The 18,211-nt window shown below is 37.8% G+C and overlaps 1 protein-coding gene and 1 long non-coding RNA gene across 2 annotated transcripts; one reads left to right on the top strand and one right to left on the bottom strand.

Annotated features, from left to right (window-relative positions):
- The first annotated feature begins 4,549 nt into the window (after positions 1–4,549).
- Positions 4,550–10,551, top strand: il10ra (interleukin 10 receptor, alpha). The gene is made up of 7 exons (XM_085243432.1): positions 4,550–4,868; positions 5,374–5,497; positions 5,732–5,901; positions 5,999–6,144; positions 6,300–6,465; positions 6,767–6,885; positions 7,041–10,551. The coding sequence occupies exons 1-7, from the start codon at positions 4,781–4,783 to the stop codon at positions 7,947–7,949; spliced, it is 1,722 nt and encodes a 573-aa protein (XP_085099558.1). The 5' UTR covers positions 4,550–4,780; the 3' UTR covers positions 7,950–10,551.
- A 46-nt stretch (positions 10,552–10,597) lies between these two features.
- LOC146559725 (uncharacterized) lies at positions 10,598–13,708 on the bottom strand. Its single transcript, XR_014888172.1, has 4 exons — positions 13,331–13,708; positions 12,496–12,630; positions 11,607–11,634; positions 10,598–11,489 (listed from the first exon to the last, which is right to left on the bottom strand). It is a non-coding gene; the product is annotated as an uncharacterized LOC146559725 (long non-coding RNA).
- Between the last annotated feature and the right edge of the window lie 4,503 nt (positions 13,709–18,211).

The following is an 18,211-nucleotide window of genomic DNA, read 5'->3' as shown; positions in this document are numbered from 1 at the left end:
CACTTTATAGCCCTGCCACAGCTTCCTTCTGCTCTGGAGACGGCTCGCCTTCTCACCCAGCATGTTTTTCGGCTCCATGGCATTCCTCGGGACATCGTGTCTGATCGTGGTCCCCAGTTCACGTCCCGGGTGTGGAGGGAGTTCTGTGCGGAACTAGGGGATCAGGTCAGCCTGTCCTCGGGTTTCCATCCCCAGACCAACGGCCAGACGGAACGGGCTAATGAGGTGCTGGAGGCTATGCTGCGCTGTGTAATCTCCTCCAACCAATCGACGTGGAGCGAGCAGCTCGCATGGGTGGAATATGCGTACAACTCCAGTACGTCGGCGGCCACCGGTGTGTCCCCGTTTGAGGCGTCCTTGGGCTATCAACCCCCGCTTCTTTCCATCTCTGAGGGAGAATTGGCCGTTCCATCTGTCCAGCTCCACATGTGGCGCTGTTGGAGAGCGTAGCGCGCCGCCAGGGCGGCCCTCTTGAGAACGGCGGCCCAGAACAAGAGACTGGCCGATCGCTGCCGCGTCCCGGCACTGGACTACCAGGTGGGCCAGCGGGTGTGGCTCTCGACCAAGCATGTTTCTCTCAGAACTGAATCTAAGAAGCTTGCTCCTCAGTTCATTGGCCTATTTCCTGTCCAAACTGTGTTGAATCCAGTGACGGTTCGGTTGAGCCTGCCTCGTAACATGCGAACTCACAATGTTTTTCATGTCTCTGTATTTATAAATGTCATAATAAGGAGGGGTAATGCTATACAAAATTATGAATTAAGTACATGTTAATGATTTACTAATATCTTAACAGTAGTTAATACTTTGACATTATTATAAAGTGCTACCAATTTGAATTTTATGGTAATTATTTCATTGTTTGGGCTTTAAAACATTAAGAAAAATGAAATACTGGTGGCAAAATCACAAGGAACCAAATCGTGGTAATACAAGTAATTTTGGATGTGCGAGAAAGCATTTTTCTCACGAAATTGGTGCCTTTCTGCACAGATGTGGCTCCTGGGTATTTTTGATTTGCACCTGCCAGATTCACTTTATATATGATCTCTACTTCCTCTTGCAGCCACACATTTCTTCACTTGTTCTTTTTTACCCCTTTCAAATTGAAACTAAAACATAATTTTCATCGCTGTTTTCACTTTGACCGTGCAAAATGTATAACTGACAAGTCAAGTCAGGTCGGAATTTATTTCTATAGCAGATTTTAAACAACCTCAATTGTTCTACAGGTTATAAGAGATATACGCTACGCATAAAAATCACTAAATCAAAAATAAATATACACTAAAATCATGAAATGAAAAATACACATAAGTCTGTGTTTGCATAATAAAAACTAGTGAACTCTGCTCAACTAGAACTAATAGCAAGCAAGAATAAGTAGGTTTTAAGCAGTGTTTTGAAACGACTAAGAGAGTGGGTGGCTTTTATGTGAAATGATCGGTTGTTCCTTCAATTAGGAGCCACAAATGAAAAGGCTCTATCACCTCTGCTTTTAAGGTTTGACCTAGGAATATTGAGGAGCAGCTGGAAATGCAGCGACGCAAAAGTCAGTTGAATAAGGTGGTGCCAAACCATTGAGACTCTTGAAAATCTGAAAGTCCCACCAGGCTGATCATCCTCAGTATTTCCCACTTGGTTGGGAAATACTGGTAGGTTGGTGAAAATTAAAGAAAAAACTCAAATCTTCCCTACAGTGATGGAATCCAGCAAATGTTTTGCTTTGGGTGGCATTTTGCTGGAGTGTCTTTTGAACTTTTACACTCTTCATTACCCTCCCGATGGAATATCTTTTAAGCAAAAAAAACTGCTTCTTTTCACCTGTAGAGTTCCAGAGGCTTATAGCATCAATACAACACACAGTGAAGTTGTTATGGCAGCACATACTGGTCTAACACAATGTTAATACCAACTTTGTCTTAGTTGTGGCTTTAATTTTCTCACTCATCTGTAGTTTAGTGTAGTGGATACTATTTCTGCAAACTCTTTGCATCTCTGTTGCTCATCTTTGCTGAACCGTTGTTGAGCATGTTGCATAATATGTATCTTACAAACTGTAAACATGAATGTCTTCACGTATCCTCAGTCATCCAGGCAAGGGAATCACAGGAAGCTGATTCTGTTCATCTGGACGTTGAATTTCCTTCGGGATTAATAAAGTATTCTGATTATGATTATGATTATGAATTTACAGTTTCAGAAATGTTTCATGACTCATCCAGGTGACTTCTTCGGGCTCTGAATGCAAAATCCAGATGAACAGAATCAACTTTTTGGAAAACATGAATGTGAGACATTCGCAAACTGTAAACACAGTTTTAGATCTGAATCTAGATGATTTGTTATACGTCATCTGCCTGTTATCTTCCCCCAAGTTTCCTTTGTTGTGACTCTGCATGACTGTAAAACTGATGCATAAAAGATAATGACCTTAAAGGAAATGTGCTTAAGTGTAATCCAGGTGTTGTAATGTAGATCTATATTATGAGACCTGATGTTCAGCATTTTAATTTGTCTGCTCATTAGTGGTTTATTCATGGCTGATATTAATGAGATACTTAATGATGCACTGAGTTTGTGATACACACTAGAGAGTATATTCACTGTTATGATGCACCTTTTCACACCACTAGAGGGTGATCTTATTGTGCATGAAGCCAAAGGGCACTTATAACTTAAAAAGTGACTTGCAAGAAAGTCCCTGTTCTGAACAACAGCAGTTGATCTTGTGACCTTTTAAAAAAGACTCCCTCCCCCAAAGCTCACATTTAGTCAGCGGCTCTCTGTCCACCTGACATTATCAAATAGAGATGTGGTGTGCTTTGCAGAGACCCTGTTTGCATTTACTGGGAAGTAAAACTAAAACGAAATCACATGAGAGGAGGAGGTGAGAGAACATGGGGGTATATATGGCTAACTTTAAGAGAAAGCTACTTCTCAGAAATGGAAGGCACTCTTTACTAAAGTACATCTAGATAAAAGCTCCTTGAATAAATCAACATCCCAATGTATTTCTCTTTGGTATAATTTAGATATTGAGGTTTGTGCTAGATCCAACCAATCCTCTTTCTCATACAGTTTCAGTGGACTAAGCATAAGTCACATGCAATCACAATAAAAGAAAGAGTGTGGTACTCCCATGGGCACCAGACTCGTTCTCTTGTTGGAAAAACTGGGTAAAGCCTGAAACAGTTTAAAAAGATGAGGAAGGCTAGATGACATTGCAGGTTCAGCAGTCTATGTCCTATTTGTTTTAGGGAACTTATGTTAAGCAGTAAATCAATACCCTTTACACATTTACAGTAACGAATGAGCAGAATCCAGCAGACAGAGGAAGAAAAGTAATTTGTATGTGACGCTTTTAAACCTTGATATGCAGCAGAGACAATGATGGACACAGTGAAAAATCTGAGAATTATGCAGGAATAAGTGATTGTTAACGGTTTAACAAGGGGTATTTTTATGAGTCATTTCTTAACCAGAAATCGATATATATCTACCCATAACACACATTACGCCGTCAGCTTTCTTTGTTAATCTGCAAAACAGGAGTAATGAACTGAACTACTGAAATTTTGTGTAGGATGCGGTGTAGAGATAAGGCCTGATAGTCACTGTGGTTTCTTGCGCACATAGATAAAAGTATATACTTTATTCATGTGATATTTAAAGATATAGCTTGCCTTGCATCCCTCATGTTAGATAATGTAAGTTTCTAAAGAACATGGAAAAATATTGCTGCCTAATCACACATAATAACTCGCATGCCGGCGACATATTAATATGGCTTAATGTATGATGAAGCTATATGCCTGTTATCCACATAAGCTAATGATTTATTCTTATCATCAAGTGAAGTCTGACTTTCAAGACCTTTATTTTTGATTTATTTAAGTGTTAGTACAGAAAAGTAAGCACATTCACCCAAACTGGGGCTATAATCAACATAGATCTTTAGTTGTCTCTGTTCTTCTATCTTCAGCCATGGTTAAGTGCAAAAGAAAAAAAAAAGAAACAACATATGCAATGCATCAAACCACAAAGGAGGTCGTGCTGAACAAAGTGTCACAGGAAAAGGTAGACAAAGCCTAAAAGAGGAAACCAGTGATAAGACGAGTTTCCTGAGTTTAAATTTTATATTTGTCAGTGAAAAAACAGAAATTACATAAACAAAAGAGTATACAAAGTGAACTGATAAACACCAGAATGAGTCTTTGATAGTAAATACTGCCTACATTTTAGGGGGGGAGGAAAGTGAAAGGGGAATTCCTGAAAGCTTCCTCTTCTCATATCTGGTGTAGACACACTCCAACTGTGTTTTTTTCTGATAGTGCTCAACACTAATTACATTATGAGCCCGGTGAGAGCATGGAAAGGGGAAAAGAAAAAACAAAAGAGGAAGAAAAAGGCTCTCTTGTTGAGAAAGGCAAGAGCAAGCGAGAGATGAAACTAGCAGCAACGTCACGGATATAGTCACAACAGGAAACTCATCATCTGAGAGGGAGGGGAGTTAGGTGAGCGACAAAGGTACTTGGTGAGAACTATGTAAATAAAGTCATTTTCGAAAAACAAGGGGCCTCTTCTTCTTCGTACCGCAGATGTGTGGGCAGCACAGTATCAGCAGAAAACAGCTGCTTCCTCCTTGTTAATATTAATCAACAGTTTAGTTTAGCTCTTCTGTACAGTTACACAGAGCCACTGTGGAGGCTGGATGTTTCTGTCGGTGATGATTGGAATAAGGGACTCTGTTGGCGACTACTAACCGGATTCTAACTAAATGGTGTATTTCCAGATACTTGAAATGGATATCAAAGCCAAATTGCTGGGTTTTGTCTTCTTAATGATCTACATGAGCCTTGTGTCAGGTAATTAAAAGCTTTTCTTACGCTCTATTTGTAATCTTACTTAGTATATCCAGTTACGGAAAAAAGTCACAGTTGATCATTTACTTAAATAACAATTTAAAAAGTATTTAGAAGATACTATATTTTTCCTTCATGATCATTTATAATATTTGTATTATTTCTATGATCAGATGAAGCCAGTAAATGAGCTGAACGGCAAGAGTGGAAATTCTGTTCCCTTTCCAAAAAACCCAGAGTCACTTAGTTGGAGATCCCATAAATCAAAGCTTGTCAGCATCTTTTTCTTCTTTTCTTGACCACAAGTTTCACACAAAAACGTCTGGCAGTAACACTTTCGGAATATGTTCAGAGGGTTTTACATTACCATTGACTTTATAGCTCATTCCCTATATACAGGAATTCGTGTTTGAAAAAGATATGTGTGTATATATATATATATATTTTTTTTAAACTTCCATTATTGTAACAGTTAATGTACGTCTTAACCTCTTTTTTTCTATATCAGGAGCCGAGGGCATTCCTGGTCCTGCCAAAGTGATGGTGAATATTTTGGATGGCGATGTAACACTACATTGGGACACACCTGAAGATGCACCTTCAAACTATTACTACAATGTGGAAATGGCAAAGTAAGTTTAACTTACATATCAGTAAGAATCCTATTACAGACTTACAATATGCCAATCTCTGAACTTCCTTATCCTTATTTCTTTTTAATTACATTTTTATTCTCTGTGACTTCATTTTGATTTTGTCTTCAGTTCGTTTTTCAAGCATTTGATGTTAATTGTTTTTCAACTAAGAGTTACTAAACCTTTTTTTAAGTTCATATTTTTATTTTGGTGACTGTTTTCTGTCCTTAGGTACCAAGATGACTGGGCCATGTTGGCAAGTTGCACACAGATTAATGATACCTACTGCAGCCTTAACAGTTTTATAACTGATTTTGAATCTGGCTACAAGGTCAGAGTTCAGCTGGTAGCAGGGGGCGATGAGTCTATTTGGGTTCGTAAGAAATTTCTCCTGAATGAAAGTAAGCACAATTTGTTGTGTTATTTTTAGATTAAAATGCTCTAATTAATAATTCAGACACATAATAAGATTATTTCCTTTCCCTTCTCTGATCATAGGCAAACTGCAACCTCCCTCCTTCACATTGTGGGCTACATTCAGCACTATAACCGTCTCTGTTCACCCAAACCCCATTTTGAAGAAGATTTTTCCTTTTGGTTTAAAGTACACCATCTACCTAGAGGAGAAAGGACAAGATAATAAGGTAGGTTAGGATTAGGTTAAAGCAATAAGGTTTTTACACCTTTTCCAACAACTTCACAATTTAAGACTGGAAAATATAATGATGAATTGCCCTTACTTTTATTATTTAAAGCTTATTTAAAGAAAAAAACAGCTGACTATGTTCTTGCCCTACAGAATACCACGGCATACTTGAAGGATGACATGGAAGAGGATCAGAAGACTACTTTCACTTCTCTCCATTGGGGTAAAGAGTACTGTGTCAGCGTCAAGTTAGAGGGCAGTGGAAATCTCCCCACCAGCAGTGTTTCCAAAAAACAGTGTCTGCTGTTGCCAGAGCAAGGTAAAGAAAAAATGGTAGATTATTTAAGAAGATTATTAAATATGTCACCTATAAATCACATTTACACAGGGCCTGAAAACAGGGATGGCAGCTAAATGCCAAACATTTGAAAATTTTTCAGCATTAAAACAAATCTTAATAAAGCATCTATCGTCCACTGCGTGTGGTAGATTTGATTAGATTTAGATTACACCTTTATGAAGTATCATTGTTAGTATGATAAAAGCTCAGCTATAGCCTTGCTTTTTTTCAGCAAGACACTCACATTTGGTAAATTCTTTGGTGCTTTTGCTCTTTTCAGAGTATTACATTATTGCCGTATCATCCCTATCATTTGTGGGTGGGCTGGCATTAATTGCAGTCATCGCAGTCTTCCTGCTGTGTTACCTGAAACGTCCAGAGAAAACACCTGCTGCACTGGTAAGTACAGTAAACTATAGACAACTGTGCACACTTGTAGTGTCAACTATTTGGAAAACAGAAAAACAGTATTTTGAAAAGAGATCTTACAATGTGCACTAATCCAATGTTTCATAAATCAAATCTAATTTTCTTTTTTCTTTGACTCACCTTAGAAATCCCCTGCTAGTGGCTGGCTTCCACTCTATGTTGAAGATGGGACTGTGGAGGTGGTTACAGACAAAGGATGGTTTCTGTCACCATACAGAAAAGACATGAAAGATGGTGTGAAAGACCCAATCAGTCATCTTACAGTAACAGAGGACAATGAAGAAGAGGAGAGGAGGACCAGCATGGATAGTGGGCTCAGTATGGAGTCTAACTCAAACATTGAAGAGAATCCACCAATGAGACAAGATGACAGTGGCTGTGGAAGCATGGGAGGACCTGAAAGCACAACTAGCAGCCAAACAGATTACCCACTTGAGAATGAGCGGGCTGATTCCATTCGGAAAAGAGAGGACAGTGGGGTGGGTCTGGGCTGCCAGATGATTTCTTGCATTAACCTGGATGGGCAGGACAGTGGGCCTCTAAAAGAGTCTGCTGCTGGAGGCAACTATCACAGCCAGAGTCCTTCAGATGTGCAGATGCAAGCTTCTGATGATGAGGAAACATTTAAACAGATGCTTCCCAACTTGGTTTTGGCCGAGGTGGTCACGGGCTACAGAGCTGGGCCTCAGTCGTGTATCTGTTCAGGAGCTGGTCAGTGCATTTGGTGTCATCAGCAAGGCCACGATGAAACCAAAGTCATCAAACAATATAGAAAAGTGTCTATTGAAAATGAACTACTTGTAAGCCAATCTGATTTAATAGACTCTTACAAAGGAGATGTTACACATCCAGGTTACTCTAGAGAGAAACAAACTGACACACACATGATGGATGACTTAGAATCAATCTTTCCACTGAGGGATTTTCCTCTGCTGACCTCTCTGTCCCCGCTGCCGTTAATGAAGTGTGGGCAGGACTTCAATATGAACAATGTGTCCCTTTCTCTCTGCGATGTACAGCTGAAAATTGACTGATAAACTGTGAGATGTGACAAAACACTTTATTTAAAAAGAAAAAAAAATCCTGCCACCGCATGTTACAGTGCAATACTGGAGCAATAAACTCACATTTTCTACTTAATGAAACAGAAGCACTAGAGTGAGGTAAAATGTTCCAGTGCCAGAAACTGAAAAAACATGCGGAAATCTTGGGGATAAAACTGAGTGGTTAACAGGCAGTTACTGAACATACTGTAGGAAGGAAACAGAGGTTAGATTACAGAGCTACTGACTGGTAACTGTTGGAAGGAGTCTTGGGAGATTATGAAGACTGAGAAGATTCTAAGAAACGCCCTTTTTAACCCTGTTTCACTGAGTCTATTTACAACTGACTAATGTGTTGTCTGCCGGAAGTGAAACTGTGTGGGGAGCACTGAAGAGAAACGGCTTGATAGTTATGTGCACTTGGACATTTTGTGATTTCATCGCCGCCAACAATGAACTTTATTGCAGTTGCCCACATGAGAATGTTCTTATTTCTCAGCAGTGTGTTTAATTCACACAGTTTCGTAATACTTAATCAATCCACAAACTTTTTACAATAACAAGTGGTTTCACCTTACTTAACAAGCAAACTTTGATATAAAGAGCATTTTGTGTCTGATTCTCTTTCATGTTTTCTTACATGGCAAAATATTTTCATGTTTGTGCTTATAAGACCAGCTACTTCTTTGTTCAATCTATTTATTAGTCTATTTATTTAATGCCTTTGTTGATACATGTGCTACTCATGATTAAAACTTGGACTAGTCTGTAAAATTCATATGTTGCCAAGATTCCTAAAAACAATGCCTAAACCTAGCTAAACAGTGAGTGAAAAGTGGAAAAAGTGAAAGTGGAACATGAAAATATTTTTTGAAAAGAATTATTAAATTAAGTTAAAAAGTCAAACTCTTTTCATTTGAATTTAAGTCTTATCCAGTCACCTGCAACTTTATGTAGCATTGCAAAGTATTTTGTTGAAAGCAAACGTTTTATCCAATTTAGATTTAAGCGAAGATTATTTTTAGACATTCACAAGTCAGTGAAACCAGCTGACAGACGACATGCTGTTTTCAGAAACTATGACTAAAGAAAACCCAAGGAAAACCCTGAGACAACAAAATGATACCTTCTTTAAAAAACCATTACACAAGACAATCTGTAGGCTACTAGGGATCTCCATATGCAAATTATGTACAGGAACCAGGTCAGTGGTTTTGAAGCTTCTAAACTGAGAAACAAACACTTCCTCTGTCAGGCCTTACCCCATTTCTAAAAAGTCCCGAGAAGAGAATGAATATTGTCAATATGGGTTGATTTCCATACACCAAACACAGCATTAGGGAAATCCTGTGACAAGTATTCTATGTATAAACTGCATACAGGGAAGTAAGACAGTTTCATGCAACTTATCATAATATTTTTACATATACACTGATGATTATTGTAGAACGATGTTGGGAATTCCTGTGGTAAAACTTTCTTTTTGCGCTCCTACTGTTCCCCTACTTTTTTGAATGTCTGTGCATTCTCCAGGTTGGTAATTGAACTTGAGGGGAACTCCCAATTCAATTACCAAAACTGGAAAAATATTTGGCTAATTTTAAGACAATTAAAATGCAACACAAAACTTCCAAAACTGGGTTTTGTCCTCTGTATGATTTCAAAATATGCCTACACCCACATTAGTTAACAAGGAGAAACATGTCACTTTGTTTCTCCCATTATTGCTAGATTAAATCCTTCTCTGTTGAGAAGTTACTGTACTTACAGTACTAGAGCAAATGCAGGGTTATGGCAGGTATCACAAGAACTATAGTGCAGCTTATGCTTTATCTTATGTTGCCAGCAAAGACTAACATCACAGAAATAAAACACGTTAAAAGAAGAGTCTCTGTTTTCATCTTTTCATCAAAAAACTGAAAAGCCTTCCTCACATGATCGCCAGCTTAATTCCCAATGAAATAACGAAAATATGGAACTGTTCTCCATTTAATAATAAAACACTGTCACTTGAATCACTGAGTCAATAAACTACTATCCTACTATAGAAAATCCTTAACAATACAACTGTTCAGTGCTGAGAATCTAATATTCCTGCAATAAAACAACAGCAAATCTAAATCTGAACCCAAGTAAAAAAAAAGAACAACTTTTATTTACCTAGTTTTGGTGGTGTTTACCAATAAAAACAATAAATATTAAATGTTAAATGTTAACCAGAGTATTGGAACTGTTTCAGAATTACTATTAGAAAAGACAGTTTTGCATGTAATCTTATATTTACTCTTTGCTGACTCATTTTTTGAGACTTGTTAAACTACGTGAAACATCTTTATCTTAAAAAAAAATATCTGAGTGATGTTGTGAAGATATAAGACCTCAATGTCTAAAACCAGAAGGTTTATGCATTGCCCTGGGGTTTCATAGCTGATTTTTGTCAGTTCAGTAATCCATGCATATCCAATGATCAGTGACTGCAAATATCTTCACATGCAAATTTATGTGCAGTCAGTGAAATATTTTGGGCACTGAAAAGTTAATACATTATATTTTCTATTTTAGAGCTTTAGTAGAGAATGTAAGTGTATTGTTGTACAGATATGAAGGTTTGTTTTTACAGTTTGAGTTAAAAACCATCTAAAACTATTTCAGTTGTGAAAAACCTTTGTCTTTTGTGAGATATGACTCATTTTCACTGAATTCAAAAGATGACATTTAATCACCCCCACCTCAGAGAGGTCATTGTTTTTTCAATACATGAGTTAGACAAGGTTCAGTTTCATTATGGGAAATAAAATAATGAGACTATAAGGACTCTACCAACTATCACAAGTATCAGAAAGGAACCATTATGTGCATGTGCATTAGGAGGGAAGTCACCTGCAGCTTACCAGAAAACTGCCGTGTTGCTGTGGTTGAGTTGTTGATATTCTGCCTTCAATGCAAAAAAAAAAAAAAAAAAATCTCCTCTGCAATACAAGTGTATATATGCTTCCTCCCATTGGTGTGTGTGCATATGTGTGTGCATACTCAAATCTGTATCACGGGACACCGCAACATCTTGTCAGTTTCTCATGACACATAACAAAACTGCCAGTGCGAAATTGGACGCAAATATTTATTTCCATGTATAATTTTATATTCTTAAAATCACATGATATTAACATAGTTCTGCATATACAGAAAAAAATGCAACACCTCTCCTTGTTTTAAGAAAAAGTTCGCATTTTCATAAACATAACTATAGAATAAAGTTGTTGCATGATACAAATATAATCAAAAGGAATCAAAAAGTAACATGGTAAACAAACTCCTCAGTCTGGGTTTTCCTCAGGCTTTTACACCAACATAAAGCAGCAAATAACAAGCAGGAACAGAGCCATACATGTTGAAAAAAGGTAGGTGGTGTGTAGGAAAGTGACAAACGACTGAATGCCTTCCATCAAGGTGATGATCGAAACACAGACAAGATGTTATTTCATGCTTTTGCTAATGGAGAAGGGAGGGGGAGCCTTCTTCAGGCCGACTTTGCTGTGAAGCATAAAATCAAAAGCACCCATGTGATCATGAAGCAAAGGAGGAAATAAAACTTTTAAAATGATGTGAAAGGTCTACACTCAAAGGTCATTGTGGAAAAAATCTACTTACGTGAGCACTTTGTCTTTCACCGACGGAGCTACAGAATAAAAGGAGACATAATAAGTAAGGTTTCTAAAGCACAATAGTGTGGTGGCTTTATCATGCTGTAGCATTACTGCTGGGCAGTGATGCAGTCAAGCATTTAACCACACATATGACAGTTTCAGAAGGATATTTAGAGAGTTGTTTCAGTCAAATTATTACACCATGTGGATAGTTTCTTTTATTTTCCTTTTTTGTGCATGTTGAAAACGATGTTTCTGAAAAATAAGCGGGTTCATTCCACTTCTGTGGAACTGACTCTCTCTTGCCAATCCAGCAAACAATCCTTTGCTGGATTGTTTCCTCTTTCTTAAGAACGTGACTTTCAGATTCTAAATTTATGCTATGTCTCCATACAACACTGGCTCATCCCTTGAGTTAGTTGCTTTTTTTATGCTTGAATTACTCAGTGTAATTTACTTCAGTTTGAAGTGGCTTAGCAAACAAAACGAGCAAACAAAAAAATCTGAAAATGGGAAGGCACAAGGACTGGAGCTAAAGAGCGGATATTGTCCAAAGAAAAACTTTGAAATTTTTTCAGAAAGCCTGGGGAACTATCCCCGAAGGCAACTTTAAAACATTACAAGAAATTCTGGCTCTTTGGAAGCAAACTATAAAGAAATGAGAATTTCACAATTTGTGATGCAAATTTGTGACGCAAAAAAAGTTGATTTGTGTTATGAATTTAATACCCTTGTTACTCACAGTCAGCGGTTAGTATAATGACTTATAATGACTGTTAGACTTGACTAAGTGTATGTTTTTTAATTGGGGAAGCAGCAGAGATGCTGTAGACACAAGCTATATTCTTTGTGACCAAAAGGAAACAAGAAGAAGTATGCTTTTGTTATCTCACCTTTTTTCTTGCAGCAATTTTTACACTCTTTACATTTGTACTTGCAGCAGAATTGTACAATCCCTATGGTTAATAGAATGAACAGGATTCCAAAGCCAACAAGAATCCCAACGGCCGTTGAGTTTACTCTGCTTTCTGCAAATAGAAAATTAGTTAATTAGATCAATACTACAGACTAATACATTTTCCAATAGCCTTACAGGCATGTAAATAATAATAAACAAGGTTTTAAATGACACGGAAATTGAATTTCATGGGGTATTTCTAACAAAAATTAATTACCAAACAGCCTGTCTGGTTTCTTGGGCCTAATTAGATCAATATATATATGTGTGTGTGTTTGTTTTGAATGAATATTGTCCCTGATTCTAATTGGAAAATCAATCTGTAGCAAAAAATAAAACTGGCCATTGCCATTGTGGTTCTCTTTGATGCAAAACTGAGAGACCAAGCGTACAGACAGTTAAGAGTATTGCTTTCAATAAAAACAAGTATCACACCTTAAACTTTTTATAAACTTCCAGAACCGTTAACAGCTTTCAAGAAAGATCTCTGTAAGTTAAAAGTTGACAGCTTGTAATACATAATGCATGTAAAACGCTTAGTCACTGTATGAAACAGAAAAGCAAAACCAGCAACACATTTAAAGGCAGTGTATCTATAGAAAAAACAAGAAAGAAAAGAAGTTTGAAGAAAACTTTCTGCGAAAGTCCAGTACGTGACAAGAAAGATAAATCTGACTCATTACACAGAACAGTTTTTGATACTTTCTCGCGTGTGTCACATTTACTGTAAACAAAACTAAAAAAAGGTATCTCAGCTTAAAGAGTCTTACCACCATTCCCCATAGTTGATTTCTCAGGATGACTGTTGTTATCACTTTTCTTTCTTTGAGTCGCCCCTGTCTGTTTGGAGTTGAGCTGTGTCACTCACTTTCTCGACTTTACATCAGCCTTTTTTAAGTTATTTGCCTCAACTGTGAACTAGACCAAAGGTTCTCTGTCGTCTGCTCTCTTCGCCTGCGTCTGCTTTTCCATGTCCCCATACCAGTCATGCTTTAAAACCAGTTCATCTTCTTTCTATATTCTCCACCTCTTCAACCCTACCTTCATTAACATTTGCTAGAACAATAGAAGTGGTTCTACTGGCCTGTCATTCCTTTTGCATTGTCACTCTGCGAGCAGGGGAAAACCTTTTAACAAATCAGTCACCAGTTTGATGATTAAATAACCGGACACGCAAACTCAAAAATAGAAAGTTAAGCTTTAAGAATACTATGTTGAACATAGAGCCTTACATTTGTGATGAGACTATTTTGTGACTTTAAATCAGGACATAGAGCAATCTACTAACTGTAAGATTGGTAGTTAAATCTCTGGCTCTCTTTGCCATTAAGATAAAGACTGCAGTCCCTGTATTTGCCCCTGTATCAGTATCTTAGGCATGAGACTGAACCCCAGGATGCTCCTGATATAAAGTACTTAAATGTAGGAAAAAGTGATTGTATGAATGGGTGAATGAGGCATGTTATACAAACTGCTTTAAGTTCTCAAGCTGAGTAGAAAAGTCTTCTACATAAAATCCTGTTCATTTACTATCCATCTATTTGACACCTGAATTAGGTGATGCATTGGGACTCCTGCTGGATGGCTGAGTTATCACACATCTTTGTGACAGCAAACAGTAAGTGAAACCAAATTTTACCTGGGTGAAACAGCAAATGAATGGATCTGAGTCAAAAGGCAGTATTGGTATTGAGTCACAAGTTGCATACAAAGAAGTCTGAAAATACAACATGCTGCAAAGGTTTTGTATAAGTGTAAAAAGTCACAAGTTTAAAATAAAAGTTTCCAGCCAGAAGAGAATTTTTTTTTATTGGCTAGTTGTTTTTTTTATTTTCAGTTTTTTCTCTGTGAAAGTGTCACATAATAGGTGGGCTTCTGTAGAATATACAAGGAGAATCCAGTGCAGTGACCCACCAGCTCCATGACCTTAAAGTGAACCTTTTGGGATTCATTTTTATATTTTTTGTCCTTCACAAGTTTTCTTGATACTGAGCCTAATATGTATATTGTATGTTGTTGTATTATATTGTGCATATTTTGTCTGTGTGTTGTTGTATATGAGAATAAAAAACGGTTGCTATAAACTCACCACAATTTAACAAGTACTGTGCAAAACAAGTCTAAAAGACATGCTGACACTTATGCACAAGCCATTACCAGTGGTTAAATGTTTCCTGTTATTAAAACTGTCTGAGTGAATCATATTCTGACATCACGAGCCTAATCACAAAATGCAAACCACAACGCTGCACAGCAAGTTAAATGCCTTCCCTAACTGCATATCTTAAACTGATAAATGTGACACATTCTCTTGCTGCTGACAAATCCAGATCAAAATGTCTTTAACACCTCCACATTTATCTGGAATTTGAGCTAAATGTGTTACCTCAGTAACACATTTAGTCCTTTTATTTTTCTTTCCGTTATTCAACTTTTCTACCCTTAATGCTGTTTCATCTCCAGGTATTTATGACGTGGAATCGTAGCATTTACTTGTGGGAAAATTCCTGCTAATTGAAAGGAACCAAAAGAGAGCAAAGAAATTGGTGTTGCAGTTGTGCTCCACTTTTGAATTATTAGTTTGCATATTATTTATCTCGCTTAGCCAGTCTAGTTTGACTCAACCAGCCACATTAACAGTATTTGTCCTCAGTTCTGTCTCCTGGGGGTTTTTGTAGTTCACTGACTTTACTTGCGCAGCATCATAAGGTCACAATTTTAAATCATCCAAAATTTTAACCATAATGACATTTACTTCCTGTTGTTCTTAAAATAAGATAATCATCACAGTAAGCATTAGCTTTTAACAGTTAAATAAGTATTGAAACTATAAGACATTCACCCGCACTTCTTACCATCATTGATCTGCTGTGGAGGGGTGACAAAATATCTTGCTCTACTGGCTTGTTGCTTATATTTTTTTTGCACAAATGTATTTTTGGCACTTTGCATGTGAACAGTAAACAAGAAAGTTCACATGTATCGAGACTAACAGTGTAACCTGTAGTCCCAAACCATCTGTATGTGCACAGTGATACTGACTGCAGTTTTATCTGTTTTTGACCTCTGGCAACGTATTTTCCAGTCACTGCATTCCTGTGGCTGCACGTTGCTGATGTGCTGCTGCTTGCTTATTAGAAGCTTGGCTCACAGAGCAACGCTGCCGGGTGCAGTACCTACACCCAAAGCCAGATGTCTGACTGAAATATGCAGGCAAAACTAAACCTGATATTTGAGCACTTAACTTTGCAATTTCTATCAAACAGAAAATGTTAGTTTGATGTTTATTGTTATTTGTAGTAACATGATTTACAGTATTTTTTATTTTGAGCCTTATTTTTTTATCTTTCTTTTTTTTTCTTTTTTTTTTCTTTCAGTAATCTTTTTGCAAAACTGTAGTGCATATATTGGTTTTCCTAACAACAATATGGTGACTGTTGAGGCCTTTCTTAAGTTTTGCATCTACAGGGTGGGCCATTTATATGGATACACCGTAATAAAATGGGAATGGTTGGTGATATTAAAGTCCTGTTTGTGGCACATTAGTATATGTGAGGGGGCAAACTCCTCAAGATGGGTGGTGACCATGGTGGCCATTTAGAAGTCGGCCATCTTGGATACAACTTTTGTTTTTTCAATAGGAAGAGGGCCATGTGACACATCAAACTTATTGGTGATGTCACAAGAAAAACAATGGTGTGCTTGGTTTCAAGGTAACTTTATTCTTTCATGAGTTATTTACAAGTTTCTGACCACTTATAAAATGTGTTCAATGTGCTGTCCATTGTGTTGGATTGTCAATGCAACCCTCTTCTCCCACTGTTCACACACTGATAGCAACACTGCAGGAGAAATGCCAGCACAGGCATCCAGTATCCGTAGTTTCAGGTGCTGCACATCTCGTATCTTCACACCATAGACAATTGCCTTCAGATGACCTCAAAGATAAAAGTCTAAGGGGGTCAGATCGGGAGACCTTGGGGACCATTCAACTGGCCCACGACGACCAATCCACTTTCCAGGAAACTGTTCATCTAGGAATGCTCAGACCTGGCACCCATAACGTGGTGGTGCACCATCTTACTGGAAAAACTCAGGGAACGTGCCAGCTTCAGTGCGTAAAGAGGGAAACACATCTTGAGGAGTTTGCCCCCTCACATATACTAATGTGCCACAAACAGGACTTAAATATCACCGACCATTCCCATTTTATTACGGTGTATCCATATAAATGCCCCACCCTGTATTTTAATATCTATATATATAAACATGATGTTGACAAATGATACAATGGCCATCAGTAAGTTTCAGAAGTTACAGAGACTGTGGAGGCCATTTGAGTACAGTGAACCCATTATCAAGTTCAAGAAACAAGTTTGATACACCCATCAGAAAATGGGTACACTGTAGTCATAAAGGGAAGGGTATGATCAGCAGTAATGATCACATAGGCTGTGGCATTTAAATAACACTCAGTTGATGCTAAGGTGCCCAAAATATACCAAGAAAATATCCTTCATAGTATTATACTACCACGATCGTGGCTCAAGAGTTGTAATCGGAAGGTTGCCGGTTCGAGCCCCGGCTCCAACAGTCTAGATCATTGTGTCCTTGGGCAAGACACTTCACCCATTGCCTACTGGTGGTGGTCAGAGGGCCCGGTGGCGCCAGTGTTCGGCAGCCTCGCCTCTGTCAGTGTGCCCCAGGGCAGCTGTGGCTACAATGTAGCTTGCCATCACCAGTGTGTGAATGTGTCGATGACTGAATGTAATGTAAAGTGCTTTGGGGTTCATAGGGACCAAGTAAAACTCTACACAAATACAGGCCATTTACCAGTCCGATTCATGAGTTCATGTTGTTTATTCTTAATTCTGACATCTGAATGCTGCAGCAGAATTGACGGTCATCAGACCAGGGAATACTTTTTCATAAATTTCAGAAAAATTCCACAGGCATCAGCAATCCAAATCTTCAAATGTAACCCTTGTTTCTGTACTGCAGGAAATAGTTGATAGAGTGGGAATCCATTCGTTTCTTGAAAAGAATCTTTTAAAAAAAAATTATTGGAAATAAGTTAGCAAATTTACAGTAAACTATTTTCCTTTACTATTACATCACACTGAGAAGTGTCACTGATCCTCTGCAATGACAGTAATCATAGGAAACCAGGCTGCGCCGCCCTGCGTCTATAAAGATATAGTCTTTCACAATCAAGACTACCTGCTTGCGGCACACATAAGTACCGTAAAAGAGTACACTTCTCGGCATAAGGCAGTAGTCCTTATACTGCGGGTGGGTGGCAGGTGACACAATAACACAATTGAATGTGTTCCCGGTAGAAATAGATACCAGAGTTATGATCATAGTTTCTGGAAAATCTCCACAATAAACCACACAGCATATTTTACTTTCCACGGCTCACATATTTAGAGTTTTGTTGAGATAGACATTCATATTCCAATAAGAAAATGATTTGTCTATTTGCTTAATCCAGTCCACTCATGTTCCAAAATAGCACTATTTATCTTAAAATATAATAAATATCTAAACTGATTTATCTGTTTGTGTCTTTTCAGTAAATTTTCTCTTGAGCTAAAACAAATTTCAGTTTTATTTAATGATCCTATTTTTACAAAAGGATTGATTTGAGA

The sequence above is a fragment of the Mchenga conophoros genome, linkage group LG14 (assembly GCF_057382185.1).
Source record: "Mchenga conophoros isolate Kocher_MC1m ecotype Shallow Benthic linkage group LG14, M_conophoros_male_GT1.1, whole genome shotgun sequence".
In the NCBI taxonomy this organism is placed as follows: domain Eukaryota; kingdom Metazoa; phylum Chordata; class Actinopteri; order Cichliformes; family Cichlidae; genus Mchenga; species Mchenga conophoros.
This window is presented reverse-complemented; position numbering and strand designations above follow the sequence as displayed.